The following is a 27,469-nucleotide window of genomic DNA, read 5'->3' as shown; positions in this document are numbered from 1 at the left end:
CTGACACACGAATTATTAAATATAATATTAATACTTATTTTTGCTCCAAATCTGCAAATAATCTAAAAAAAATTAAAGAATAAAATAAATAAATTAACAATAATTTTAAAAAAAATTACTTTGCAGTTAGTGTTAAAGCTCTCTTACAGGGGCTATTATTTTCAATTGAATTTATATTTTAAGGTTTCCAATTTTTTTTAAAGGAAAAACTTGTACAAAATTTTAATATTTAATTACTGAAATTAAAACAAAATTCATTTATTAAAAATAAGGTTTCTAAATAAAAAAAAGAAATCAGTTTCCAATGTTTCATTGTGTTTTAATTTATTTTTATAATAGTACAGTATAATATTAATTAAATCAATTATGTTAATAAATATTCTGTCATAAGCATCATGTGACCGAATAAAATTACGGACGAGACTAGCTGATGACCTTTGCAGCGCTATTCATTTCTTATTCCTCTTCTCCATTTTTTTTTGTTTCAGTTCCTTATGCTAAGTAATTTGTAAATTTTTTTTTTTTCGACAAAAGCAAAATCGTTGATTTTAATTTTCATTTCACAAATTACTCCATTTAAAAATCCTTCTCGCAACCACAAACCACGCAGATCATAAAACATTTTATTAAGGGGAAGCCCGCTCCGACTTAAATAACAGCTTAAGGCAAATATCTTTTGGTACAAATTAAATAATTAATTAAGACATACACCTGCAGCTTTATTGTCTCAAAGGCATCATGATATACGTGGCACGAATTTGTTTTTTTTTCTCTTTTTTTTTTCAAGAATAATTCTACAAACACTGACTAATAATGGAGAAATGTTTCTCGAGAAACGTTATTATCTCGTCTTTTGTTATTTTAAAAAAAATTACTTAAACTATTAATTTGTTAAAAAAAAAAAAACAGTAAAATACAAATTAAAAAAACAAGGTATATCACACAAAAATAAAATAATTATAATTTATCTTGCCTTAAAATAAATTAAATTAAAAAAAGAATTAAAATTAAAAAAAAAACACAATCATGGAGGAAATCAACCTCCATTACAATCAGTCTAAAAAAGTGAATCCACTTTTGAGATTTAATTATTTAGTTAAATTCCAATTAGTCTATTTAGATAAAAAAAAAATCATAAGTGGATCAACCTTCACTACAAATTAGCATTAATCAACGTACAATTCTTAAAGCTGAAACTCGGATAATATTAATAAATAAAATAACAATCTCTATTTCTAAAATTTATATATTAATTAAATTTTACTAAAAAAAATATATAAATGTCTTCTACTGTTACGCATAGACTCACTGGGGAAGCGCGTTGAGTGAGTAAAATACTCATGGTAATTTTCATTCGTTTCTTTTTTTTTTAATTAATAAGGAATATACTTCGATATAAACCGATTAAATGTAGTCACCGATATTTAGCTAACAGAATATTCACGAGTACACAATAATATTGGTTAGTCTTTTTTTTTTTTTTTTTTTTTTTTTTTTTCTTATTTACACACATTCTATACCTTAATCACGTAAACGTTTAATAAGAAATCGCAAAGAGATAATTTCTTTGCGCGATAGGTTTCATAAACTAGAAAAAAAAATCAGTGATGCCTTTGAGACTCGAAAATTGGTAAAGCTTTGACAATAATAATAATATAAAAAAAAATTGTCTGTAAGATACGAGGAGATATTTCATGGACAATTTTCATTTAAACGTGAGAATGACTAAATCAAAAAGTGTTTTCTTTTTTTTTGCTAAACAGATAGCAAAATATCTTCCTAGGTATCTTACTTCGCAGAGTAAGGGGTAAAGAATGCCTGACACCAAAATTGTAAAAGAAAATTTACTGAAACGGATTCCCGAAACGTCACGAGATTTTTTTTTTACAAAAGGTTCATCTCTGCAATCGTCGTCGGACGTTTCGTTATAGAATAAAGAGTGGAAAAAAGAATGTCGTGCGAATAATCGATATGATCAATCTCATGAATGATTATAGCGATTCAATTATTCATCCAGTAATGCGCCTCTATTTTTTTTTTGTTTTTCCTATTTTGAGACATTTCTTATTCCTTTTGTCGATGAGGAAAAATAAATAAAGTGAAAAAATGTAGAAGGATTGGACTAGGATGAAAGCGTTATTATGTTATTTTTTTCAAGGAATTCGCGTGTACTTGGCTCAATAAGAAAAAGTAGCAAAAACCTTTCCCTACAATTCCATGACGGATGCTAAGTAAGTTTTTCTTTTTTTTCTCTCTCTCGTTTTCTTTTTTTCTTTCTCTCATCTATTGTTTTCGCATCCAAATTATTTATTTTTTTTTTAAACTGACGATGACGACTTTTGTTCGGTACCCGACATTCTTCGAATAAACATACGTCTCTAGTCTTCGCTAATATGTACGAACGAACACGAACATCGGGAAGGCCAATTTATGGGGATAAAGATAGCGTTTTCTTGTTGTTGAGGAGACTGATGAGCAGTGAAACTTAAGGACAATTTGTACCTTAAGATTGCTTTGCTTTTTGGCCAGCTCCGGACTCTTGTGACGTTTGTTGCAACCATCATCATTCAGGGTTCTGAGCCGTCAAACAATCATCCGGCATAACCGAAGAACCAGAGATAGGAGGGAGAACCACACTGATTGGGCCAAAGTACTGCGCGACAGCAACAGACGTAAAAGAATTACGAGCGCTCCAAATTGCACTGTTCTGTTCAACCAGTACAATCTATTGGAAACAAAAAATTGTCTCTTCAATTAAATGACTTTTAAAAGTTTAAAAAAAAAAACACCACCACCCAAAAATTATAAATTAGCAAAAAAGAATAACCTTACCTTGTAATATGTGAGCGGGCGGCTGGCAGTGTCTCCGGACTCTCTTTGAGAATAAACTGCCGAATTCCAAGAATATAATGTTCCAAATAAGACGGCCAGTCAATTTGCTTAACATCAAACATAAATGTCTCTCTATCCTGTGGACTGAGCTGTGCATCCAGTCTTCGGACATTGTCATCTTTAAAATTCCATTGTTGTGTGCTAAAATACTCTAAACACGAGGCCGCTTTATCGAGTTTCGCTTGAATACGAACCATAAATGGTTTTGTTCCTTTCAATTTGGCAATAAAATCCAAGATGTGAGCAGGCAACGTATGTTGAAAAGCGACAAATATTTTGTTCAAAATCGAAGAACTTCGAGCACGACCGCCTGGATACCAAATTGCATCATTCACTGGATGCATTCGTGTATATTTGAATGCCAAATCAACAAATTTCTTCCATGTTATTGGATTTTGTTGACCGGTACAACAATTATAAATCATGATACTGTCACTTGGATGTGTTGCAGTTCTCCATGCCGCGCAAATCATTAAATTAATGACAATGTCAACTGGCACCAAATCGGCAACTTTTTCCTCATGACACATCATTGTTCTGAAAAAAAGGAAATTTCATTTACAAAAATTTTATTTTTTTTGTTTTGTTTTGTATTTAAAAAAAATTGAAATTTACCTGAAGAAACCTTTTCCAATTGCAGCTATAATTCCAGTTGGTCCATTCCAATTGTCAACCCAGCCAGCGACTGGCTCTTTGAATGATGAGAGAACAATCGATGGTCGAACGATTGCAACTGGCAATGTACCACTTTCACAAAGAAGCATTCTCTCCGCAAGGGCTTTTGTAAAAGTATAGGTATTTGGCCTTCCAGCAATGAGCTTTGGTGTCAGTTCCTCTACGAGCTGATCGTCCATCCACTTGGTAAAAGAGATCACTTGTTCCGGATCCAAAGGGACTGGATAAATTTCTTCATTAACGTCAGTTCTATCGCAATTGCAATAAGCCGTCGATACATGAATTAGAGCCTGAAAATATACATCAATAAATCAGTTATTTCACAATTTTTATTTAGACGAAAATTATTTTGCCAGAAATTCAATTTAATCGAAAACTTGTCTTATAAAATATTAATTTTGCAAAATTATAATTTAAAAAAATCTTAATTTTGCAAGAATATTCATTTGATCGAATATTAATGTTCCAGAATTGAATTTATGTTAAATTAATTTTTCTTTAAATAAAAATTCTGTCAAATTGATTTGCATTTTCTAAAAATTAATATTCGAATAAATAAATATTCTGCAAAATTAATATTCCACAGATTCTATAAAATCAACATTTTGAAAAAAAATTTTTTTATCGACAAAAATAAAATAATTTACAATTGAAAATTAACAATAATTACTGAATTTGATAAATAATTATTGAATTAGCGCGTATAATGAATTATTTAAGAGAGGTCATTTGGGGGGTGAAAAGCTCACCTCTAAATTGTGCATACGATGGCAAAGCTCGACAAGTTGTTTCGTGCCAAGCATGTTAATGGTGACGGACAATTTTAAGGCCTCGTCGAATTTAACAGTCGCGGCGGAATGAAATACGACTGACACACAATGAATAAGTAGATTTTGATCCTCTTCCGAGATTCCGAGTTCCGGTTCCGTAACATCGCCTGCCACTGGTACAATTTTCATCAAATCGTGAGGCGAGTCCCGACGAATTTTCGCGAATAACTGTAAATATTTAAAAATAGTTATTAAATTGTTTTTTTAAAAATGAATACAATTTTTCTAAAAATCAAATTAATATTTTTAAATTAATAAAAAATGAAAATTTCCACTCACAGGTGCATTGAGAAGTTCCTTTAACCTTTGCTGAACGTTTTGTCCCTTTTTGGGTCGCATGAGAAGATAAATATTTTTGATTCCAGGACAGGACCTCAGGAGTTTTTCGACGAGGACCTTGCCCATGAAACCAGTGCCTCCAGTAATGAAAATTGATCGATCTCGATAAAAGTCTTTAACAGATGTGTACTCTCCACAAGCCATTGTAGCCATTTTTCTTTTATTTTGATGCGTTCTTTTTTTTCTTTGGAAGCTTTAGTAAAATTAGTCAAAATAGTAGAGGGAAGCGAGTAGAATTTTTTTTTTCTTTTTTTTGATAGAAGACAAAGTCGACGTTTTTATAAACAGGAGAAACGAACAAAACTTTGGTGTTCCTTCTGTTTTTCCTTTGGAAGATATTTTCAGAGAAGAAGACAATCTAGATGTTTCAGTTTATCGCCTTTCCTAGTTTTGGCAAGCGGATACGTGGACGCGTCTAAATTCATTTCGGATCAGTATGCTCTCCTTTCCTGCAAAAAAAAAACAAATTTCTATTAATATTTGTAAGAAATATTTTTTAAAATAATAATTTAATAAATAAAAGAGGATTTTTTTGGGAAAATCGAAATTGTGATAATTATCGAAGCTATTGTAAATTTAATAGAATTAATGGATGTTGCTTTGAAACATGAATTCAAGGCTTTGTAAGTCTTGTAATGATTTACCTTGAATAAAATTATTATTTTGTAATCGACAGATGTATTGTCACACATGGCAAATGATCTTTAGAAATTCTCTCCCTCTATCTTTTTGTCTCTATATACTTATATACACATAACACAAAAATAGTTATTAATATTTATCACTAGCTGCTTTTAAATTCTATAATATAACGGATATAACTCTTATGTAATCGCATAATTACACGCAAAGGGAACAAAAATTTATTGTGAATCTTTTTTTTCAATAAAATAAATTTTTCTGATTTTTAGAATGAAGGAAATTCAATAGAATTTTAATTTGATAATTTTTTTATTTTGTCAATGCAAAAATAATTGTTTCCATATCTGTAGAAAATTGTCATTCTGTAGAAAGGAGTTCGTGAAAGGAAAATCCCCCAATGGGAATCCATACAAAATCGTGTAATACTCCGGCTTCGCCTGTTTCCATTTGTTCTTATGGGAATCCATATAAAAATTCTATGGCATTTTAGGGAAGAAGAGAGATGGTGATTTGAATACATAAAAACGAAACTCTTTTATTCATTTTTTTTTAAACACTCTCTGTTGAATCAACAACGATAAAAGGAGAATAATAAGATTCATTGTGGACAAATAAATTTTATTTGAATAAAACAAAAATGTTAGTCAAACAAATTTATTTGGAATAGAGGAAGAAAAATAATAGAAAATTAATTTTCGAATATTTTTTTTTTGGCGGGAAGAATAATATAGATCTTTCTCGCGTAAAAGTGGATTTTGCCAAGAAGAGCATTATGCGTAATGTTATAAGGGAAAAGATCAGACGATGGTCGAGAAACGGATTCTGGTTTAGATTCTAGGTCAGCGTCCCGGCCTTTTGCGGTCACCAAGTCACAAAGTAGGGGGAAGGCCGAGGAACCGTCCCCGTTACATGAAAACCCGTTATACTTGTATTATTGATGATGAGTCTTCTCATCCACCTCTCTTTTTCCCTTACTTCCACCCGCAGATAATTCTTTTTTTTTTTTTTTTTTTTTTTTTTTTTTTTTTTCCTCACTGTTGACTGTATATCCTTCTTCCTCTTTTTCCCATTACCAACTAACTTTTCTCCCCACAGTGAATATACGCGACTTACATTTACAAAAAAAAAAAAAAAATGTCAACAACTTTTAAATAGCCATTAAGCAAATTTAATTTTTTTTTTCCAAATTGAGAAAAACTTTCACTACTTGCAAAATGAATGAATATGAAAATTAGTTTATTTTTTGTGAAAAAAATTTTTTGATGATAATTTAATTAATGTTTATTTATTTCCGTATCTTAAATTTCATATCTAATTGGTTAATTATCAGAAAAAAGCACATTGAATTTTTTTTCTTCTTTTCTAAATAAGGAAACGATTTTCTATTCATGTTTTTTTGTGAGGATAAAAATTAAACGATTATAAATTATCGTCAATGTAAATCATTGTATTAAAAAATTAATATCAAGCTAAATCTTGTCTCTGTGAAATCAATTTCATAAATAAATTAACTTTTTCATCATACAATTATGACACATAAAATTTATTCATAAGTCAAATAAATTGTTAAAGAAATACAATGTGCGGTAACTTTTTACACATTGCAAGTTTATATTAATTACTTAATTTTTAATTTTTTCATTTATTTATTTTTTAATTATTTAATTTAATATTTAATTATTTAATTAATAGAATATTAACGTATAAAATAGATCATTTTTTTCAGTTTCTTTTTTTTCATAAAAAATTTTTAATTTTAATTTTTTTTCATAAAAAAAACTATTTTCATTGAAAAACGTTTTTTTTGAGTTCCATGAGAAAATAAATCGAAATATTCGACGGCCTTTCGGCATTTTTGTGTCTAAAACTAGTTTTACAGGGAAGAAAAAAATATATATATATAACAAGGTTAAGGTTGAGTGAATAGTGAATTAATTAACGAGGTATGTCAAAAACGTTGAAGTATAAAGTGTGTCAACCGGTCATTGACTTTCAAATCTCGACATTGTACATAGAGTTCTAAAATTTCCAAGAATATTCTCGTGTGCACGAGAAAGTTTAATTTCAAGCTTGTATTTTGCAAATATACTGCAACTTATAAATTAAATACGATAAAATAAAAAAAAAATGTTCTAAAAAAAATCCCCCGGGATTTTATTTAATTAAATAAATACTTTTGGCTTACATATTTAATCATAAAAAAAAAATACAAAATAATTCAACTACTTCAAATAAATATTTTCCAATATTAAAATTAAATTTAATATCAAATTTCAACTTTGATTCCTTTGATGTTTTTCAATTTAATAAAAAAATCCAAGTTTTAATTTATTTAGAATATACAAAGTCTGTATTATAAATAAGGTAATTTAATTAATCAACTTCAATTTGAAATTTCATTTAATTTTACAATAATTTCAGTCAAAAAAAAAAATTAATAATTATTATAAATAAATTTTTTTTTTAAAACCTGTTATATATAAAAAAAATACCCCTTGAAAAATTAATATATTTCTAGAGCTTAATTTTTGTTAAAATATTAAATTAATCTTTTAATGTAATATAATGAGAAATCAACTTCAATTATATCTTATTAAACATTTTAGAAGAACAAAGTAAAATTTACATATTGAAATTAATTTTCGGAAAATTAACCTTTTAACTTTTGACGAATTCAATTGAACTAGAATTTGAAACAGCGTGTGTCAAGTGTCATGTAAAGTGAAATAAAAACGCTAATAATATATACTGATTTCTTTCGACTGTATATCAACTTAAGTTATTTTTCATATATGATTCTTAATAATATATCATTTGACACTCTCGCAATAAATTGATGCAGAAAGTGAAAAAAATATTTCATAATAACTAAAGTATTAGTTATTATTACTTATAAATTAAATATTATGAAATTTAAAAGAAAAATCATTCAACTCGAGAAGAAAAATTTTAATTTAGAGCAATTTTTTTTTTTTAATTTTAAGAACATATTTAATTTTATTATTTATGAAAAACAGGTTCATTATTTAATACATACAACAAAAGTGATTACAAATTAATTAATTAATTAATTCTATTTTAATTAATTAATCTGATTATTATTAATTAATTATAATTATTGTCTCTCGATAAATAAAATAAATTTTTATTGATTTACATAAAAATTAATTTTTATCAATTAAATTAGATAAACTAATTTTGTCAACAAAAATGAAATTTCTTAATTATTATGAAGATTGAAATTTTTTTTTTTTATTCATTAAGAGAAAACATTTCGAGTAATTGTCAAGTGAAATTCAAGAGCGAGAATAAAGAATTAAATGGTATGAAGTACCGCTAGAAACGACAGTAACAGTTTTGTGTCACATATATAATAAATATATATATATACATGTGTTGTCGATATCCTGTGACCGATTTTTCAAACATTTGTTCTTACTCTCAGCTTTTAAATATATGTTAATCAATAATGAACTACTGACCAGCATAATGTAATAAGAACTATAATCGCACTTTTTAATAAAACTAATAAAAAAAAAAAATGTAAATTATATCTTAGTCAAGTCCATTTTCTTCAAATGGCACTCTTTTTTTGTTGGATTATAAATTTTTGAATAATATTAATGTAAAAAAAATAATTACACAGCAGAGAACAAAAAAATCCCATATGTGGCAAAGGGTTAACATTAAGAAAAATATTTTTAAAAAATTTTAACTTAAAAAAATTGTTTATTTTAAAGTGAATAGTTTTTTTTAAATATGAAAATGTTTCTTTTTTCACAATTTTTATAGTATATTTATTATTAGTCAATAATGCCTTTGCCACACATGTTCTTGATTTAATAGCATATTTTTTTCTGATAAGAAAGTATAATGTTAACTATCACGCAAAATTTCAGTCAGGCTATGCAAAATATTTTCAAATTTATATATACAGTCACGTGAGTCAAGTAATTTTGAAAGAGTTTAACACGAAAAAAATATAACTTGAAATATATAAAATAGAGAACTTTAAAAAAAAAATACTTTTAATTTAATTATTTCACATTTACGCTTATAATCGTTTTGACATTCATAACGTAACGTTTTTGAAAAACCGCAATTCAGTAATAAATGGTAATTAGTACCTACTTGCGGTTTTTTGTGAAAATAATGTTTGTTATTAAAAATTTTATAAGTATTGACAAGTTCATATATATTTTTTTTTTCTTTAAAAATTTTGATTTTGCCATCATTGTAAAAAAAAAAAAAAAAAAACTATTGTAATACGAAAATGAATGTAAAATGTATCGTCACAAAAATTCTATTTAGGAAAAATTAAAAAAAAAATTTTCATTTTGATTTAACATTTTGTCTTTGAATTCAAATGTAATATAAACGATTTTCAACAAAATTTTGAAAGTGTGATTTCGTTTTTAGTAAAAGGTCCTTTTTTGCTAAATAAAAAAAAAAAAATTCATTTCTAAAAAGCGAAAAAAAATCGATATTTCGTTTACGAATGAAAATAAAAATTTTCGATAGCAAAAAACTGTTTTTATTTTTTATGTAAAAAAAAAGTGATACGCACTGATAAGATCCTTTAATATTGTTTCCATGATATCACTTTTGAATTTGACACTAAACAAAACTGAACTTTAGAAAATTTAATTAAAACTGATATAACTTTTGGAAAAAAAAAAATTGGTTTATCACTATTATGGGGAGAGAGAGAAAAAAAAAGAAATTATCTCCACGATGCATACAGCATTTCAAACAGCAAGCAACTGATAGTGCTGGGCCTGGTACGATACCTTATATCTCGTGAATAGAATGCCATAAGGCCCCACCATTCATATATAACATATATGAGAAACAACATTTTATATTGATATATTCATTTCTTTTATATTTCAAACTTTAATCTTTGAATCTATCATTATATATATTTGACATATAATTGCATAAAATTCACCTGATTTTTTTTTAAAATAAAAATTATTTCTTTTGAAAATTTCAATTCCAATTTCAACATTTTATATTAAATCGAAATTTTATTTAATACAATTTTTTTTTTCATTTTCAAACGCATTTTGAGCACTCAATTGTAATAAAAAAATGCTACCAAAATAAATTTTGAAAGAAAAGAATGACAATACATTTTTTAAAATATTTTTTTACAAAAAGGCCAAAGTTTATGGATTTTAATGCATTCATTTGCAATATTGTACAATGTAAAATTTTTAGCATATTAAAATAATTACTTTTTTTTTTCTCGAGAATAAGTGTTTTTTTTTTAAACCAGATATTTGAATCTTAAATTAACCGTATTAGAATAAAAAAAAAATATTCCGTAGGTCAGTGATGCAAAATATTAAAAAATCTTTTATTATCAAATCGTATATAATTAATTTTCAATTATTTTTATAATTTTTAGTAAAAATATATATTTTTGAAAAAATTTCCAATTATTTAATTTATTATTTTTGAAAATTATTTTTACTTGTGTTTTAGTAAAAATATTTTTCAATTGAAGTGATTGTAACATAAATATAATGATTTCCTTATTGTGATATTATTTTTTTGATATTATGTCTTTATATAAGATTTTTTTCAATTAAAAATAAAAATAAATAATATATGTAAAATATTACGGATTAATGAACTACTTGACGTTCATATATAAAGTATAATATGACAGATGGCAGTAAAAATAGAATGAAATCTCACGACCTTCATTTATAACAATAAAATGATAATTTATGATTATACATTTACACCGTGTAATAATAAATTTACAGTTACATTGGTATAGTACTATTCAGGATATTCGGGAACAATATTCATATAACTTTTATTGCAAATTCAAGCGTTTTTTTATCTACTCAAATTATATCATACAGGATGATATTTCAATGTAAATTTTATTATCTTCCTATTCTACTGATTAACCAATTCTTTTTTTTTCGAAAAATATATTTTATTTAAAAACTAATTTTTTTTCCCATATTTTTACTGACGGAAATGTTTGTTTATCTGTTAAAAAAAAAATTGAAGGTTTTTAAATTTAATATCCTATATTGGAGACACGTTTTAGATAAGAAAGTTATAATCTTAAGTTTGAGTCATAAAATGTAGCAACAACTAATTCAGTAATAAAAATAATTTTGCTGAAGTAAAACCGTAAATTTTAGAAATATTTATTGAAAAAAAAAAATCACAAAAAATGGAGAAAAAAAATTATAAATGCATCATAGGGGTGAATGACTTTTTGATTATGGAAGTATCTTATGCATTAGATTAGAACGAAGGACAAGGTCTCTCAGTGAATGTTTCTTTGCCCTGATGAGATAACTGGAATAGAATGTTTCTTTTTTTTCTATACTTTTAACTTTTTCTCAACTAATGATGTAATTTTAAAATTATTTCAAAAGATTATAATTCTATTTCTATTTATTTTAATATATTTTAATTTTTTTTTATCATAAATAAATCAACTAAATAAATATATAAATCAAGTAAAAATAATTTGGCAGTTATTATTTTATAATGATAAAAAATACTTTGTTTTAATTTTTCCTCATAAGTAAAGGGAAATACACCTAAGAAATCCATTAAAAAAAAAAAAAATTACTAATACTTGATTATTGAGAATATTACGCAAATTAGAAAAAAAACAAATCAAGAAACATAAATTATTTTTTTTTCTATCAATCAAATGGAGAATACAAAATATTTCAATATTAATTTTCTGCTATACTTTGTTTTTTTTTTGTAAGATTAAATAAAGTTTATATCATTTTTTTTCACACTAATCACAATTTAATTATTTGAATAAATCATAATAATTTAAGACGTTATAATTATATTTACTAAGACGTAGAAAAAAAAAATTAATTATTATTTAAATAATTCAGATTTAAAAAGTAATCAAATAAAAATTTTCCTTCCTCGCAATATTTATGAGTTATTAAGGAAATTATTTGAAACTTCTAGCGAAATTCAATAAAACATATACGTATATATATATATATAGAAATGTCAGGACTTTTGTCAACCGGAAAGAATTGTTATACTGGTTTAGAGAAAATTACAGTAAAACGAACGGAAATAATTGTAAGAACAAATGATAAATTATAGAGTGTCACGATATCTTGATGTAGTAAATGTGACTGAACTTCAACTACATTGTTTTTTTTATGTTATAGTTATAATTACAAAAAAAAAAAAGATCAAGTTATTTTTTAATTAGTATTAAATTTTCAGATTCCATTATTTTCTATTTAAATTTGAATATTACAAAACAATAATGTAATAATTGAAATATTGAGGGCTCCGAAATATTGGACAAAACGATTCCATGTAAAAGCTTCTTTTTAAAAAAATATGCTTCCAAATTCTATTCAAGATTTCGAAGAATATGAATCTCATTGTAAAAGATTTTAAAGCATATATTTTTGAGAAATTTCAAAAGAATTGTAATTTTAGAAGAAGAATTACGATTTTGAAAAATAAAAATAGTTTTGACAAATACTGCGTCTTTATAAAAGGGATAATTGAAGAAAATTTTTGTTTTCCTTATTCCTCATTATTTCTATTTTTTTTATTTTTTTAAATAAACATAATCATAGATAATGGATTTCATAAATATTCATCCCATCAAATGTGACAGATATCTGTCAAGTTTCAAATTGCAAAACAGAAGAGAATTAACAAATGACTGAATCATAATTATGTTCTTAAATATTTAAATAAAACATCTGTCATTTTATTTTGTTTGTTCTTCCAATAAGTGCAAATTTTATGAATACACACTTGAAGTGAAAATTAGAAATTTCACTCTTATTGAAAAGTGAAACAATTTTTAATATTTACTAATACCAATTTCGCTTTGAAAAAAAAAATTTTAATTTTCTTTTATAATAAAAAGATAATAATAATTCTAGGAAAAAAAATAAATTTCTTAAAAACGAATTTATAGAATAGAGGGGAAAATAAAAAAAAAAGAGAAGGTTTAATTGAAAGAATAAAAAGGTATATCGGCTTTAAGTCAATCTTTGCGGATATAAACCTACAAAGTAATTCTTCTCATTTGGTGTGGAAAAAGGAAGCAAGATTTTATCGATTTTGCATAGGGAACATCAACTATTTTCCTAGATATAAAGGAGAAATTCCTAAAAAAGAAAAAAAAAAAGAAGAAACAGTAAATTGTATGAGAGATAAAACATGAAATAAATGATTTTCATCTCATTTTTTTTCACCCACAATCTTCTCAACGTTACAGTTTTCCACACCTTCCCTATTTTCTCTCTCTCCTCATTCTTCTCACTATAGTGTATTCAAAACCTACATATAGAAATGTTCATTGTTCATGTGCTTACACACCCTCTTTTTTTACACCCCACATCGATTCAACAGCGCCATGAGAAAAAGAAGGTATTTACCACCGTCGGTATGAATCGAAGTTGTGAATTCGAAACCCTAATACTGAATAAGCAGTGATGAAATTTTAAAGATGAAAACAGATGTATATGAAAAATTCACAATTTTCTCTTTTATTATTTTAAAAATTAAAATAACACAAAAAAGATATTGAATAAAAAAAATGTAAATAAATATAATTTAGTGATATGAAAATCTAGATTTTAAATGTAAACTTTTGTAACAATTTAATACATAAATTAAACGTCAATTTATTTATTTTTTTAATAACAAATATTTTCACAAATTTAAATCAGTTGTCACTTAAAAAAAAAAAAACATTTAAATTAATGACTCGCCAGTTTTAAAGTGTAGTAAACAATATTTTAATATAATTTAAATTACCATAAAAAATATAACTTCATTAGAAAAAATCTTTACTAATGATATACAAATGAGATAAAAAAAAAAAAATAATAAATAAATAAAAATAATGATGAACACAACCTGGAAAATGTTTCACTTATTTTTTTTTTCTCCAGACATAAAGTTAAGAAAAAATAAATTGACATAAACATTAATAGTCATTAGCTGTAGCTTTTAACAAATTATACTCATAGAATTTCCTATTTAAAGTTATGACTGCACATGCTGCAAAAGCAATATATATGTCGCAAGTTAAATTGAAAATTATTTTAAGAATTTTAGAAAATATCTGAAACTTCTAATTTAAATATTATTTTCAAAGAAATTTAATTATCAAACCAATAAATGTTTGAATTTGTTTCAAATTTCATCCGTTTAATGAACGCCAAATAAAATTGAACAATTATTAATTAAGAGTTGATAATCAAAAAATTAAAAATATTAAGTAAAAATTTATATAAAAATTTGTGAAATATTAATTAATTAAAATAATGAATATGATAAATGAGGGGCTGATAGTAAAAATGGTTTAAAATAACATTGGGAGCAAAAGTGGGATAAGTGACTTGGGAGCAAAAACGGGTTAAAATGATTCGTGTAATTTATTGATAAATTCATTATATTATCGATTAAAAAATATTAATTATAATAAAATATGCATTTTTTCCTATTGTTAATATTTTTTAATCGATAATATAATGAATTTATCAATAAATTAAACGAATCATTTTAACCCGTTTTTGCTCCCAAGTCACTTATCCCACTTTTGCTCCCAATGTTATTTTAAACCATTTTTACTATCAGCCCCTCAAATAATAGAAATTGATTCCAATAAATGTTCATGATATTCGTGGGTGTCAACAATGAACATTATGTCTCACCGCTAAAAATATTATTATAAAATAATACTCGAGTTAGAAAATCCTAATTCTTGACACTTAAAGAACAAGAAGATTTTATGACTTTCCAAATAAATTATAAATAGTAAAAAAAAATATAACATTTTTCAATTATATTTACTCCGAAAACCCCAAGGAATAAGGCCCCTATAAAACTGCAACAGGCCCTGCAAGATGGTAAAACGTACAATCTGCTTTAAGGAGGTATGCACAGATGCCGCATGTGACACAGATGAATATCGACGAGTTAATAAAATTATTGAATTAACCAAGGGATAACGACCATTGAGAATGTGAATAATGCCGGTGATTCACCTTTCTCAAAAAAATAACTTGCACTATTTCCAAGGAATTTCTTGCACGAGATGAAATGAAAGACGGGGAGAGTAAGCTCTCTAGCAGACAGATTTTTGTCTTTGATTATTGCACATTTGCCAAGGGAGGTGAAAAAAACTATTTGAAAATGTCGATTTCAAAATTAAGTAAAAAATTAAAAGATTAATTCATTATGTATAATAGTGATTAAATTTTAATTTTTTTATAATACATAAAGAAAAGAAATCAAGATGCAACGCGATCCAGCGCGGGACAAGCCTATCGTACGTAAAGCATAGGAGTATAGGCGCGGCTTGCAGTAAATTTAACGAAGTAAAAGGAAATTTTTCAACTTACCTTTTAACTTCAAATGGGCTTGAAGCTTCTATGACACTATCTTCGTCTCCAGACACTACAGACACAAGTGGTTTAACACATAAATAAAAACTATTCACGATTTTTCACGTCCCATCGCATGCCAGCCCGAGTCCGCCATCTTGGGGAAACTGCCCTTCACAACTTTTCAATTTTGTCACGTTGGTATCACTGAATTTTACAAGTTTGCGCTTGCGCACTAGTACCAGAAATCCTGGACTAACGTAATTGCGCATGCCTCATTGATGTTATCTCATTGGTTGAAATATCGCGCGCATATTTAAAATGTTTTTAAATAAAATATTTTTTTTTAATAATAAAAGCACTTTTTCCATTGAAAAAAATACAATTAATTTTTTATTTAAACATTTCTTTTTAATTAAACCATTTCTATTAAACGATTGTTACTTTAGCTAATGAGATAATATTCGACCTGCTACTCTGAAATCTAACCTAACGTGGCGTAACCTAACCTTCTTTTTTAATAACATCAGAAATTAGTTTTGTGTTCAGTTTTTGGTTAAAAAACATTAGGAATAACATTTGGATGACCTCAAAATTTGCCCTAATATCAAAAAATTTAACACCTATAATCCACTTTAAAACTTGAAGATGTGGAAATATGTGACTCGTGGAATTCGGGAAACATTAGAACGTCGTGCAAATCGTCGAACAAATCTTTATTCACAAAATTCACAAGAAAATTCAGTCAAATGTGAAATTAAAACAAATTTAGTTTCTAATCAAAAGTTATTAGCACCAACTTTTTCTACATTCAATAATGGATTTTGTGATTCCACAAAGTCCACTGGTGCTAAGGATAAAAAAGAAGATTCCAAATGGGATGCTAAACACAATTGGACGGATGCTGTCGGTTGGGTATGTGTATAAATATTGCAAATAATTATTTAAAAAAAAAAAAAAATAGTTTATAAAAAATGTTTGTTTTTCTACAGACAGGAGTCCTGGCAGTAAGTTGGGTTGTATGTCAATCTTTGTGTTTGCGAAGGAGGTTTTTTGAAGATCAACGTCACGAGACAAATGCAACATTTCAAAATAAACTATTGCACTTACCAGAAGTGCATCTCAAACGCTTGCTGGCTCAAGTGTTATGTTTGAAGCCCCAATTTATTTTTCCAGTTGTTCATGCTGTTTCGGATGTCAAAAAAGTTGACGCCGCTACAGAAACAGACTGTACTTCATCACAATCAAATGGACCGCTCACTGCTGAAGAGGTGAGTTTGAAGTTTGACTAAATTTTTTTTTTCACTGTTTAATTCTTAATTGAATATTTATAATAAGAATTTTTGGTAATTTTTCAATTTATTTTGAAATAGGCTTTAAAAGAAGCGGAAAGTAAATTTTCATTCGCCCATCAGCTTTATTTGGGACAATGCGAATTAAATTTAGGTATAACAGCATTAAAAGATGAACGTTATGAAGATGCCTTGAAAAATTTTTCAACTGGAGCGAAATTATTTTCACCAGCCAGTATATTTAATTTGGGATTGTGTCACGAATTAGGATTTGGCACAAAAGTTGACGATATTAAGGTAAAATAATTAAATAATAACTGTTTATATTAGTAGAAGACGAAAAAATAAAAATAATTTTCAATAATTCTAGGCAGCAAAATACTATGATAGAGCGGCAGAAATGGGACATGCAGGAGCAATGTATAATTTAGCAATTTTCCACGCACAAGGAAGAGGTAATTTTTCCGTGGACATTAATAAAGCACGAACTTTATTTAAAAGGGCAGCCGATTTAGGCCAAGAAAAAGCTAAAGAAGCTCTTATGATTGATGAAAAATATACAATTGAATCAACAGCGAGAAAAAACGAGTCAATACTCATCAAAAAGAAATCTTCTATGAAGAATGTTCTAAAAAATACTATTTTTAATATGGCAAAATATGAAGACGTATTTATTTCAAAATCAAATAAAAAATCCGATTCTTATTTTATCGATAAAGAAATAGACAATCAAAATTCGACAGAAGCATTTTTAAATATCCTCGGAATAAATGAAACACCATTACAACCAATTGCTAATTCTTGTTAATTGTTTTTCTATTTTAATTAAATATTTTTTATTCTAGTAAGCAGGATACTGCATGCGTCTATAAAGTTGCCATATTAAAAAAAAAGATAATTGTAAAGTAACTCAACTACAGTAGAAAAACGACATGATTTTTGAATCTGTATAAAAAAATAGTCTTGTAAATTATAATAATTGTTAAAGACTGACGACCTTATTAAAAAAATCATGAACATAATTCGATAGTCATCGAAGAAAAACTTATAGTTTTTTTTTTAAAACGATGACTAAAGTACTTAACAAAAATTACTACTTTTCAGGATCTCATTAAGTCTCTATTATTATTTGTTGTAGATAATTCATCATTTGAATTTAAATAATTGGCATGTAAATTTTACTGACTATATTTAAAAAAAAAAAATTATCAACATTCATTTTAATTATTTTATATTTCGGTTAAAAATTACATTTAGCCTCTTTTACAATTTTCATTCAAAATATGTACAACAATGTATATTTGAAAAGCAGTTTATATCTAAGGACTAAGATTGTCTCAAAGATAATCAAATTTTCTTTATTTTAGAAAACATTCGAAAAATATTCGTTAATTCTATTTTTATAAAAAATGGTTTTAATTTTTTTTTTTTTGGAAAATTATATATTAAGAAAAATATATTATAAAAAAATGTATATTTTACGAATGATTTCGTATTTTTTTGTTTTTTTAAAATCGATAAAAACTAAAGTCAACGAAACTTGACCATAGATTGTTACCTGTGATTTTTCTTCTTAATTATCGAAATCTGTAAAATATCCGTGTATACAGTAATAAAAACCGTAATTTAAAAAGAAACTAGTTTCCTTATTTAACTTTTTACTATTTTATTTTAAAATAAAGGAGAACAAGATTTTTTAAGAACATTATAAAAATCTTGTTTTTTCTTGTAGAGAAAAAAGTTAGTATAAAAATATTTTGGTAAAGGCAATTTTTTGTTTGTACTTTTTTGTTACCAATGAGCGTTTCTTTTATGTACGGTTTGTTTTATAAAATCAACATGATTGGCGTAAAGGATCATTTTTCTGTCAACATCCATCCATCTTACATTACCGGCATCATCGCCGGCTTTTAGATTTATTTCACCAACAGTGCTACCGTCTTCGTCGTGAAAATTTAAGGCCATTGTCTCCATCCAGGCGTTATCTGTATTACGTGGATCATCCACGTATCCTTGATAAACTTCATCGCCACGATCAAAAAATTTCTTCAAAGCACTTTCCAATTCCTCTCGTTCCTCTGGTGTTTTGTCAAGTGCATCAAGTGCTTCTTCCATAAATTCACGCTTTAAAGTTTGTGAGATTTTTTCTCCCGGATCAACCATTCCTCCTGGAATTGCCCATTCTTTCGAATCTTTTCTTTCTATCGCAACAAATTGAAGTATCGGTTTCTCCGATTTTCTGTCAATTTCCATTGCACCCGTGCCATTTCGTTTCCAACGAGTGACAATTGGATCGGCTGCATGATTTGGTCCCCAACGTCCCAAAAGTCCCCGTCCAATTATACCAGTTCTTCCAATTGGATTTTGAGGCAGTCCATTCTCATTTATTTCGTAATCTTTCACATAACTCTTTCGATTCACATTACCTGTAGAATAAACAAATTTTTTAATTAAATTTAATTTTTTTATTAATAAATTATTTTGAATAAAAAAAAATTGAAAAATTGATTCAGAATATTGTATCCGTAATAAGAAAGATAAGAAGTGATACAGAATACAAGAAAAATAAATATATGACGCAGATAGATATAAAAGAACAAAAAAAAAAAAAAAAAAAAGAAACTAACCATCTTCCATATTCCATTTTGGATCAAATGAAGGATCATTTATATTCGGATCAGCCCAAGGTTTTCCTGTCAATACTGGTGAATTGTATTCGTTTGGTTGATATTCCAAAAATTTCACATTCCATGATACTTTATCCTCCGGAACTTCAAATCTTAAAATGTTACTCGAAGGATAAAGTCCATTAATACACTTGTGATGAATCATTTTTGTCACTCCACTTATCATGTAAAAACTGTAAAAATTCTTTGGTGATCTTATCTCTTTTTGAAATAGATCACGAAAACTATCTGATGCACAACAATGGCAGGAATGTAAAACAATGACGAATGTAAACAAAAAGTAAAACATTCGATTTTCAATATTCTTGTCCAACACAAAAAAATCTAAATCTTTACTAACTTTTATAAACTCATTAGACAATCAAGAATAGTCAATTAGCTTGACTGCAAACAATATTTTATGGGTTGGGTCAGTATAAATTTAGCCTTGACAACCGCAAGCAACAAAAACACTTGTCGATTTCACAAGATAGGTTATGTTTAAACTTGATAATTTTCTACCAATTGTAAACAATTTACAGGAGAACATTAAATGATCTGCCTATGAGAGTACGTGATTTCCAATGTTTAACACAACAAACATGAATATACAATTAAGATATTTTTAGTTTGTATTTTTTGTATTTTATGTAAACATTGTTATGTAAACATTGTAAACAGTGATACCAATCATAATTTTTCATTTGTAGGTTGGTAAACCTGTAGGTTTTAAATTTGAAAGTCTCTAATAAAATGTTTCCATTTGAAAAAAATTCACTTTCAATATTTGGAAATTTTTAACTTTCTTAATCAATAATGGTTAATAATTATTTAAATTTTCAAAATTTCGAATTTTATCATTCAGAAAATTTGTTTGTTATTCAAAAAATAACCAAAATTATATTTGTAAAAAACATTCTTCTTAAAAAACAAAAAAAAAATCCTTTTGGTTTTCAATTAAAAAAATTTATAAAAATTAATTTTTTTCCACTCACCCTATTTAGTATCTTCTTAATATGCAGATTGTGAATTCCAGTTTTTAATTTGGGAATCGATTCCATCCATTTACTTGAATTTTTCTTTATCCACAGAAGCCAGGCCAGTTTTTTTTTCCTCTTCATTCTGTCATTAATCAAATGTCATTAGTATATTTTAAAAATTATAAAAGATTATTATACCTATAAATTTTGTAGGTATATTTTCATTACGTCATAATTACCTGTTTGGTTTCAAAAAAAAAAAAAATTCTGAGCGAATGATGATTTTTTTTTCTTCTCATTTTATGCATGAGATTTTTTTATTATTTGGTCCTGAAACATAGCTGTTTGATGAAGCGAATCTCCTTCAAAGAAAATAATAATTCTCAATGGAAGTTCAGCTTCTTTTGTGCGGGTGAATGTTCTACAAGGAAAGGTCGATTCCTACATTATGAGAAACCTGAGAAGCTCATCAACACTGGCGTAAGATTTTTATCCCAAAAAAAAACAAATAATTATGTTTCTTCAAGTCCAAGAATCTAAAAATTCAAAATGATTTATTAATAAACAAAAATTATAATTATAATTTTAATAAAATTAAATTTAAATATAGAAAAAATTTGTTTATTCAACGATAGAACAAATTAAAACAATTTTTTATCATTCTAATAAAAAGAAATATTAAAAAAAATTTTAATTACAGTTTGAAATGATTTCGAATTCAGTGCGTAACAGTTTCTTTATGAAATCCATTCCAAAGTATTTTTAAAATCAATTTTAAATGAGAAATATGTAAATCCTTCAACTTTTTAATTATGAAATCAGCATATTTTTATTTTATTGAATCTGGAACAAAAATACAGTGATACGAGTTAAAAAAGCATATAAAACTTATAAATAGGGTAAAAATTTATCACACTTTTTTATTACCAGTATACTTTTTTACACACATCTTAACAAAGAATAATTTTAATATTTTTTTTTTAAAATTTTTGTTGCTCAATTTTTTTTTGTACTATTAAAAAAGGTATAAATCTTAAATCACATAGAAGATGATACAAAATTGTTACGCCTATGGTTTGTTGTCTAGCATCATCATCAGCATCATCCTACCTGACTTGACATGATATTAATCTCGATGATTTAAGTCACATGACGACACTTATTATTTAATAAAAACACCGATGATGATTTAAAAGGTTAAATAAACCTGAGGGCTGTTTACTTTAATCAATTTAATTTATAGAAAGCAAATGTCATTTCATTTAACTATTTATTCATTTTTTTATTCAAAAGTAATTTATGTCATATCAACAAACTTTGAATGTTAATAAATAAATGGGAAATCTTACAAAAATTAAATTACAAAATTTTTTTTTTTTTTTAAAAGTTCAACCAACAGAAGTTTTATTTTTAATTAATTAAAAAATTAATTATTTATTTTTTAAAATGTCTTTTTTCTCTTGGCGCATGATGTTATACCCGGAACCGGATTCTATATCTCATCTTCGAAGGAAAAGAAGTCGTATAATTATTCGTTTGCCGCTAATAATTCAATTGTCCTCTGTACAATCCCGTATCTATCTAAAGATGTGCAAACTCCACAGTTTACAGTCATTAGACATAATTTTAATACCGAATATTTAATTGATTCTCATAATGACTAATTAATACTCTTTAGATCTCATTATCCCTTGTTAGTTGAGAAAAATTCAAAACTTTTCATCCAAAAACATCAAAGTACAAATTAAAAAATTTTCTTTTTAATTGATAAAATGAAATAATAATTCTATAGGTTATAATAAAATTAAAATCACAATTTTATAAGAAAAATTGTATAATAAAAATTTCATTAAAATAATATAAATTGAAAATGTTTCGCAACTTTCTTTGAAATTATTTTTAATTTAGCGCATGTAAATAATTAGGGAAAGAAAAACAAAGATTATATATAAATAGATGAAGGACAAAAGTTCAAAAATTTAATACGTGGATATGAAAAAATTATCTTATGCGTTTTAAAAAACAATAAAGAATAAAAAATTGAAGAATAAAAAAAATAACAGGTAGCTAAATATTTTATTCATGACGAAATAACATCGCCCACGAGGATGAGGGTATGACACGTAATCCTCGTGACTGTAATAGATTTCTATATAAAAGAGATTAAAAAAACTCAATATAAAAAATAAAAATAACTTTATATAGCTAATAAACATGAAAGAAAAAAAAAAGTTTCAATATTTAAATTGAACTCATTTTATAAAATTAGAATATTTTATTTAAACTAAATTATCAATAATTATCAAAAGAAAATGTTTCCGAATATTTCAATTTAAAAAATAAAAAATTTCAACATTAAAAAAAAAATGAAAATATTAATTAATTTGCTTTTCTTTATGAATAAAATGAGAAGAAAAACTCCTTGTACGTATAAAAGAGTGAGGTTCGTTCGCGTGAAATTTGCACACTTAAAGACCATGACCCACCTCGAAGATCATGCTCGAGCTATTCGTATACAATTCAACATGCATAATTCAACACTTTTTCCTAAGAAAAACAATGCAATAGACAATTTGACAAAACTATATCTTATGAAAGTCGATCACGTTTTTTTTTATAAACTTAATTATTTTTCTTTTCTGCGTAAAAGTAATTATTTCTCAATTGTATAAATTATATCAAATTTTAGAAAAATTTATGTAAAAAATATTATTAATGACGATTAAAATTATTCATTAATAATAATAATATTAAATTTTTATTATTACCTTAAGGGCATTTCCGTCAGTTCTCCTTTTTTTTTTATTTATTATTGCATCACTGATTCTTTATGCGCTGTCATTTCTTTTAATTTAAAAGTCACCAAGAGTTCGAAACATCTGAAATACATTTAAAATCTGTAAATTAAAACGCTTCAAGTTTTTTTTTTTTTTACTTTCTATTTATTGTCAATTAACTTAAACTACATAATTAAAAATTGAATCGGAATTTAAATTAAATTTCAAAAATCTCTATCAAAATAATTATAGGTCAAAACTATTTTCCAAATTCTTTATTATTAAAATAATTTTTAAATAAAATAAATTTAATTTAAAATAAACTTTTATTATTAGTGTGTTTATTTTAGTATTATACTATGTAAAAGAAACTTTCTTTTACATAATGTAATTAAAATTAGAGAACTTGAAATTTAAAAAAGGAAGTTAGTTATATGAAAAAAATATATTGAATAATTATGAATTTCTTAATTTTTTAAAAAAAATTATTGTTTTAAACAAATTTTAATCTTACCTTTTTTTAATATGAATTTTAAATATTCTTTCTTCAAATGTGTTAATGTATATTTTTTTTAATTAATCCTTTCAATAAAGATTTATAAAGAACTGAACAAAAATCTCTCTTCAATTATACTAAACATTAAAGATTTAACTGTTCAGAAGAAATCACTTTCGTTTGTAGATATCATGATTCTATTTTCTCTTTTACTTTTTTGTTCAATGTCAACATATATACGTAGTTACTTTTTTTTCTTCTAAAATCTGTAACAAAACAATAATATTGTTTTAATGTCGTTCATTCAACTTTCAAAATTATACAAATACAAAGTTATGAAATTTTAATAAATATTTCAATATTTCCGGGAAAAAAATGTAGAATTTTTTTATAAAAAATTCTTAACATTAGAAAATTATTTTTTTATATTTAATTTAATGTTAAAAAATATTGTAAAATAAAATATATATAATATTGTCAGTTAAAAAAATGGATAATCAAATGAAATATCAAAAATTATATATTTACTTATATATCTAAAATACTTTTGTATGTACAATCACAGGATGTATATACACGATATTTAATACAAACAGATAACCATTCTGACTAGAGGGTCATTGTGACTACATTTAGTTGTAACTTGGACAGCGTTCAACATCTTCTGATAATGATGAAGTGTTCATTTCTATTACTAGTTTTTCTCTTTCATTTTTCGCAAATTGTCAGTATTAGATTATCAATTTTTTCACATTCACAACTTTCATCGAAACCCACAAAAAGAATTTCCCCACAATATCAGTATAAAATTCAATATTTTGAATCACGGGTAAGTTATTAAAAATATTTTTAAAAAATTTTGTAAGTTTGATTTGTTATTTACTATTTTTTTTTCTTCTAATTTCATACAATATTTATCTATTTTTGAATAATAAATATTATTAGTGTTAATTTTATTGTAAAATTAATTTTCATTAAATTATCCATTTACTTAAAAACAAAGGTGGACCACTTCAGTTTTTCATTGAATAATACATTTAAATTAAGATATCTCATTAATGACACTTGGCAAAAAGGCAATGATGCACCAATTTTCTTTTATACCGGAAATGAAGGTTTTATTGAAGTTTTCGCGGAAAATACGGTAAATATTATTTTTTTCGATGTAAAAATTTTACAATTAAAAAATGAAATTAAACTTTAAATAAAATAATAATGAAAATAAAAATTCCGAATAGGGTTTTATGTGGGATATAGCACCGAAATTTGGAGCACTTTTGATATTTGCGGAACATCGATTTTATGGTGAATCAATGCCATTTGGAAATAAATCCTTTTCGGAGCCAAAATATCTCGGATATTTGACATCAGAACAGGCATTAGCCGACTATGTGGATTTAATAGGATTTCTAAAATCACAACCAGGCAATAAAAACAGTCCTGTTATTGTATTTGGAGGATCATATGGCGGAATGCTCAGCGCTTGGATGCGCATGAAGTATCCTCACATTGTTCAAGGGTTCGAAGATAAAATACTTTCAAATTATTATAATATTTTTAAAAACATATTACAACTTTCGTTAATTTGTTTAATAATTCATTTTAAAAAAACTGATTTTAAGTAAATAAATTAATTTATAAACTAATATTTATTGAAGAGAAGTTAATTTTATTTTTTTTTGCAGAGCAATTGCTGCTTCGGCACCAATTTTACAATTTACAGGACACACCGAGTGTGAAGCGTTTTCGCGAATAGTTACGTCAGATTTTCGAGCTGCAAATCCCACTTGTTCTAAACTTATTCGTAAATCTTGGTCAGCTATATCAAATATTACTGCAAGTGGTAAGATTCTTTTTTTTTAATATTTCAAATAATTTAGAAATCAAAATTATTATCAGATTGAAATTTCATGGTTCATATTTAGCCGAAGGACTGAAATGGTTATCGGAAATTTGGAAACTTTGCGAACCATTAACGAATTTAACGCAAGTTGTCAATTTAAAAAACTGGTTGATCGATGTTTATGGAAATTTGGCAATGGTCAATTATCCATATGAAACAAATTTTCTTGCACCTCTTCCGGCAAATCCAATATTCGTGAGTGACATTATTCATATATAAAAAATTTTGAATTCTTTTTTTATTAATTTGTTCTTTAAATAAAAAGAGTTAATTTAGTAAAAATTATTATCTAAGTTAACTGTATTAGATATATAAATATAAATACAGTTAATATAAATAAATTAGCGTTAATTGTGATAATAATCAAAATATTCTTTTTTAGGAAGTGTGTAAATACCTTGAAGATGGTAATCTTTCGGGAAAGCCACTGTTACTTTCCTTATTCAAAGCGCTAAGTGTTTATACAAATAGTACTGGAGAAACCAAATGCAATCGTATTGATGATGCCTCACCGCAATTAGGTGCATCGGGTTGGAATTTTCAAGCCTGCACTGAAATGGTAATGCCAATGTGTTCCGATGGCATTAATGACATGTTTGAGCCAACCCCCTGGAATATCAAAGAATATAGTGATGATTGTTATAAAAACTTTCAAGTCAGGCCACAACCTAACATGGCATGCAATGAATATGGCTGTTCTCACCTTTCAGCGGCCACAAACATCGTATTCAGGTAAACAATCATTTTCCATGATCACTTCTTTTTTTTCTTAATTTCATTCTGACTTTATAAAAAATGATTTAAAAATTCTTTTTCACAGTAATGGTTTACTTGATCCATGGTCCAGTGGTGGGGTACTCAGTAATATTTCATCTTCCACACTTGCTATTATAATTCCTGAAGGTGCTCATCATTTAGATTTGAGAGGCAAAAATCCAAAAGATCCTATTAGCGTTATAGAAGCACGAAAAGTCGAGAGATATTCTATTCAGGCTTGGATTACTGAATATCATAAGAAAAATCACAAGACCAATCTGTGGACGAAATAATAAAATCAGTAAAACCTTATAAATTTTTTACTAGTGAATAATTTGAAATGGAAATATATTTGAAATTTTTTTTATAATACATTTGTAAATACTAAATACAAAACATTTAACATAAAAACACGTTTTTTTTCTATATTCATAGTTTCATCTCTAATTTTATAGAAAAATTTTAATGAGTTGATGTAAAATCTTTATTTTACGACTTATTTTTTATTTTTTTTTTTGATATAAAATGATGAACTGATTGAGCAATTCTCAAAGTTAATTATTAAACAGTTCTGCATAATTTTAAGTTTTGTATTATTTTTTTATTCCTCATTATTTCCATTTCCTTTGCTGACAATTTCCTTATAAACGCTTTGACTTATCACATTCATTAGATATTAAACGGACGTCGAACAATTGATACTTTAATGAAATTGTAGAGTTATTAACATTGTTGCGAAAGAAGAAATTTATTTCACTTTGTTAATCAATATCAAAACAAAAAAAAAACGAATATATGAATCGGAAATATATTTATTGAATTTTTTAATTAAATTTCTTTTTGGT

At 25.9% G+C, this 27,469-nt stretch overlaps 4 protein-coding genes and 1 long non-coding RNA gene across 6 annotated transcripts; 2 read left to right on the top strand and 3 right to left on the bottom strand.

Annotated features, from left to right (window-relative positions):
* Window positions 1-298: 298 nt before the first annotated feature.
* LOC127281745 (putative fatty acyl-CoA reductase CG5065) lies at window positions 299-15,941 on the bottom strand. 2 transcript variants are annotated; one of them, XM_051305619.1, is made up of 6 exons: window positions 15,773-15,941; window positions 4,677-5,185; window positions 4,317-4,565; window positions 3,508-3,857; window positions 2,833-3,429; window positions 299-2,725 (listed from the first exon to the last, which is right to left on the bottom strand). In XM_051305619.1, the coding sequence occupies exons 2-6, from the start codon at window positions 4,887-4,889 to the stop codon at window positions 2,584-2,586; spliced, it is 1,551 nt and encodes a 516-aa protein (XP_051161576.1). In that variant the 5' UTR covers window positions 4,890-5,185; window positions 15,773-15,941; the 3' UTR covers window positions 299-2,583. The 2 variants fall into 2 exon arrangements, with proteins under 2 accessions (XP_051161576.1, XP_051161577.1); XM_051305620.1 differs by lacking the exon at window positions 15,773-15,941 and adding an exon at window positions 9,946-10,152.
* A 287-nt stretch (window positions 15,942-16,228) lies between these two features.
* Window positions 16,229-18,276, top strand: LOC127281777 (uncharacterized). The gene is made up of 4 exons (XM_051305666.1): window positions 16,229-16,669; window positions 16,747-17,025; window positions 17,128-17,343; window positions 17,417-18,276. Exons 1-4 carry the CDS (start codon window positions 16,403-16,405, stop codon window positions 17,852-17,854), a joined length of 1,200 nt encoding a protein of 399 aa, XP_051161623.1. The 5' UTR covers window positions 16,229-16,402; the 3' UTR covers window positions 17,855-18,276.
* A 152-nt stretch (window positions 18,277-18,428) lies between these two features.
* On the bottom strand, window positions 18,429-20,366 carry LOC127281778 (ADP-ribose pyrophosphatase, mitochondrial). The gene is made up of 2 exons (XM_051305667.1): window positions 19,674-20,366; window positions 18,429-19,472 (listed from the first exon to the last, which is right to left on the bottom strand). Exons 1-2 carry the CDS (start codon window positions 20,020-20,022, stop codon window positions 18,838-18,840), a joined length of 984 nt encoding a protein of 327 aa, XP_051161624.1. The 5' UTR covers window positions 20,023-20,366; the 3' UTR covers window positions 18,429-18,837.
* A 339-nt stretch (window positions 20,367-20,705) lies between these two features.
* Window positions 20,706-24,227, bottom strand: LOC127281779 (uncharacterized). The gene is made up of 5 exons (XR_007843094.1): window positions 23,984-24,227; window positions 23,461-23,571; window positions 21,391-21,535; window positions 20,932-21,228; window positions 20,706-20,834 (listed from the first exon to the last, which is right to left on the bottom strand). It is a non-coding gene; the product is annotated as an uncharacterized LOC127281779 (long non-coding RNA).
* A 353-nt stretch (window positions 24,228-24,580) lies between these two features.
* Window positions 24,581-27,035, top strand: LOC127282031 (lysosomal Pro-X carboxypeptidase). Its single transcript, XM_051306103.1, has 7 exons — window positions 24,581-24,794; window positions 24,969-25,109; window positions 25,204-25,484; window positions 25,651-25,808; window positions 25,891-26,063; window positions 26,251-26,600; window positions 26,689-27,035. The coding sequence occupies exons 1-7, from the start codon at window positions 24,636-24,638 to the stop codon at window positions 26,915-26,917; spliced, it is 1,491 nt and encodes a 496-aa protein (XP_051162060.1). The 5' UTR covers window positions 24,581-24,635; the 3' UTR covers window positions 26,918-27,035.
* Window positions 27,036-27,469: the final 434 nt, after the last annotated feature.

The sequence above is a fragment of the Leptopilina boulardi genome, unplaced genomic scaffold (genome assembly GCF_019393585.1).
Source record: "Leptopilina boulardi isolate dan_hultmark-lab unplaced genomic scaffold, ZJU_Lbou_2.1 LbouV2_278, whole genome shotgun sequence".
Classification (NCBI taxonomy): Eukaryota; Metazoa; Arthropoda; class Insecta; order Hymenoptera; family Figitidae; genus Leptopilina; species Leptopilina boulardi.
The sequence above is the reverse complement of the archived record's forward strand: the minus strand, read 5'-3'. Positions and strand labels throughout refer to the sequence as shown.

Excerpts from the sequence above, each read along its gene's own strand:
- LOC127281745 (XM_051305619.1), bottom strand. The coding sequence starts at position 4,889 with ATGGCTACAATGGCTTGTGGAGAGTACACATCTGTTAAAGACTTTTAT. Across the intron at positions 3,858-4,316 it reads ATCGTATGCACAATTTAGAG|GCTCTAATTCATGTATCGAC; the intron begins GTGAGCTTTTCA and ends GTATATTTTCAG. Across the intron at positions 2,726-2,832 it reads GCCCGCTCACATATTACAAG|ATTGTACTGGTTGAACAGAA; the intron begins GTAAGGTTATTC and ends TGTTTCCAATAG.
- LOC127281777 (XM_051305666.1), top strand. The coding sequence starts at position 16,403 with ATGTGGAAATATGTGACTCGTGGAATTCGGGAAACATTAGAACGTCGT. Across the intron at positions 17,026-17,127 it reads GACCGCTCACTGCTGAAGAG|GCTTTAAAAGAAGCGGAAAG; the intron begins GTGAGTTTGAAG and ends ATTTTGAAATAG. Across the intron at positions 17,344-17,416 it reads CAAAAGTTGACGATATTAAG|GCAGCAAAATACTATGATAG; the intron begins GTAAAATAATTA and ends CAATAATTCTAG.
- LOC127281778 (XM_051305667.1), bottom strand. The coding sequence starts at position 20,022 with ATGTTTTACTTTTTGTTTACATTCGTCATTGTTTTACATTCCTGCCAT. Across the intron at positions 19,473-19,673 it reads AAAATGGAATATGGAAGATG|GTAATGTGAATCGAAAGAGT; the intron begins GTTAGTTTCTTT and ends TTTATTCTACAG.
- LOC127282031 (XM_051306103.1), top strand. The coding sequence starts at position 24,636 with ATGATGAAGTGTTCATTTCTATTACTAGTTTTTCTCTTTCATTTTTCG. Across the intron at positions 25,110-25,203 it reads AAGTTTTCGCGGAAAATACG|GGTTTTATGTGGGATATAGC; the intron begins GTAAATATTATT and ends AATTCCGAATAG. Across the intron at positions 26,601-26,688 it reads GCCACAAACATCGTATTCAG|TAATGGTTTACTTGATCCAT; the intron begins GTAAACAATCAT and ends TCTTTTTCACAG.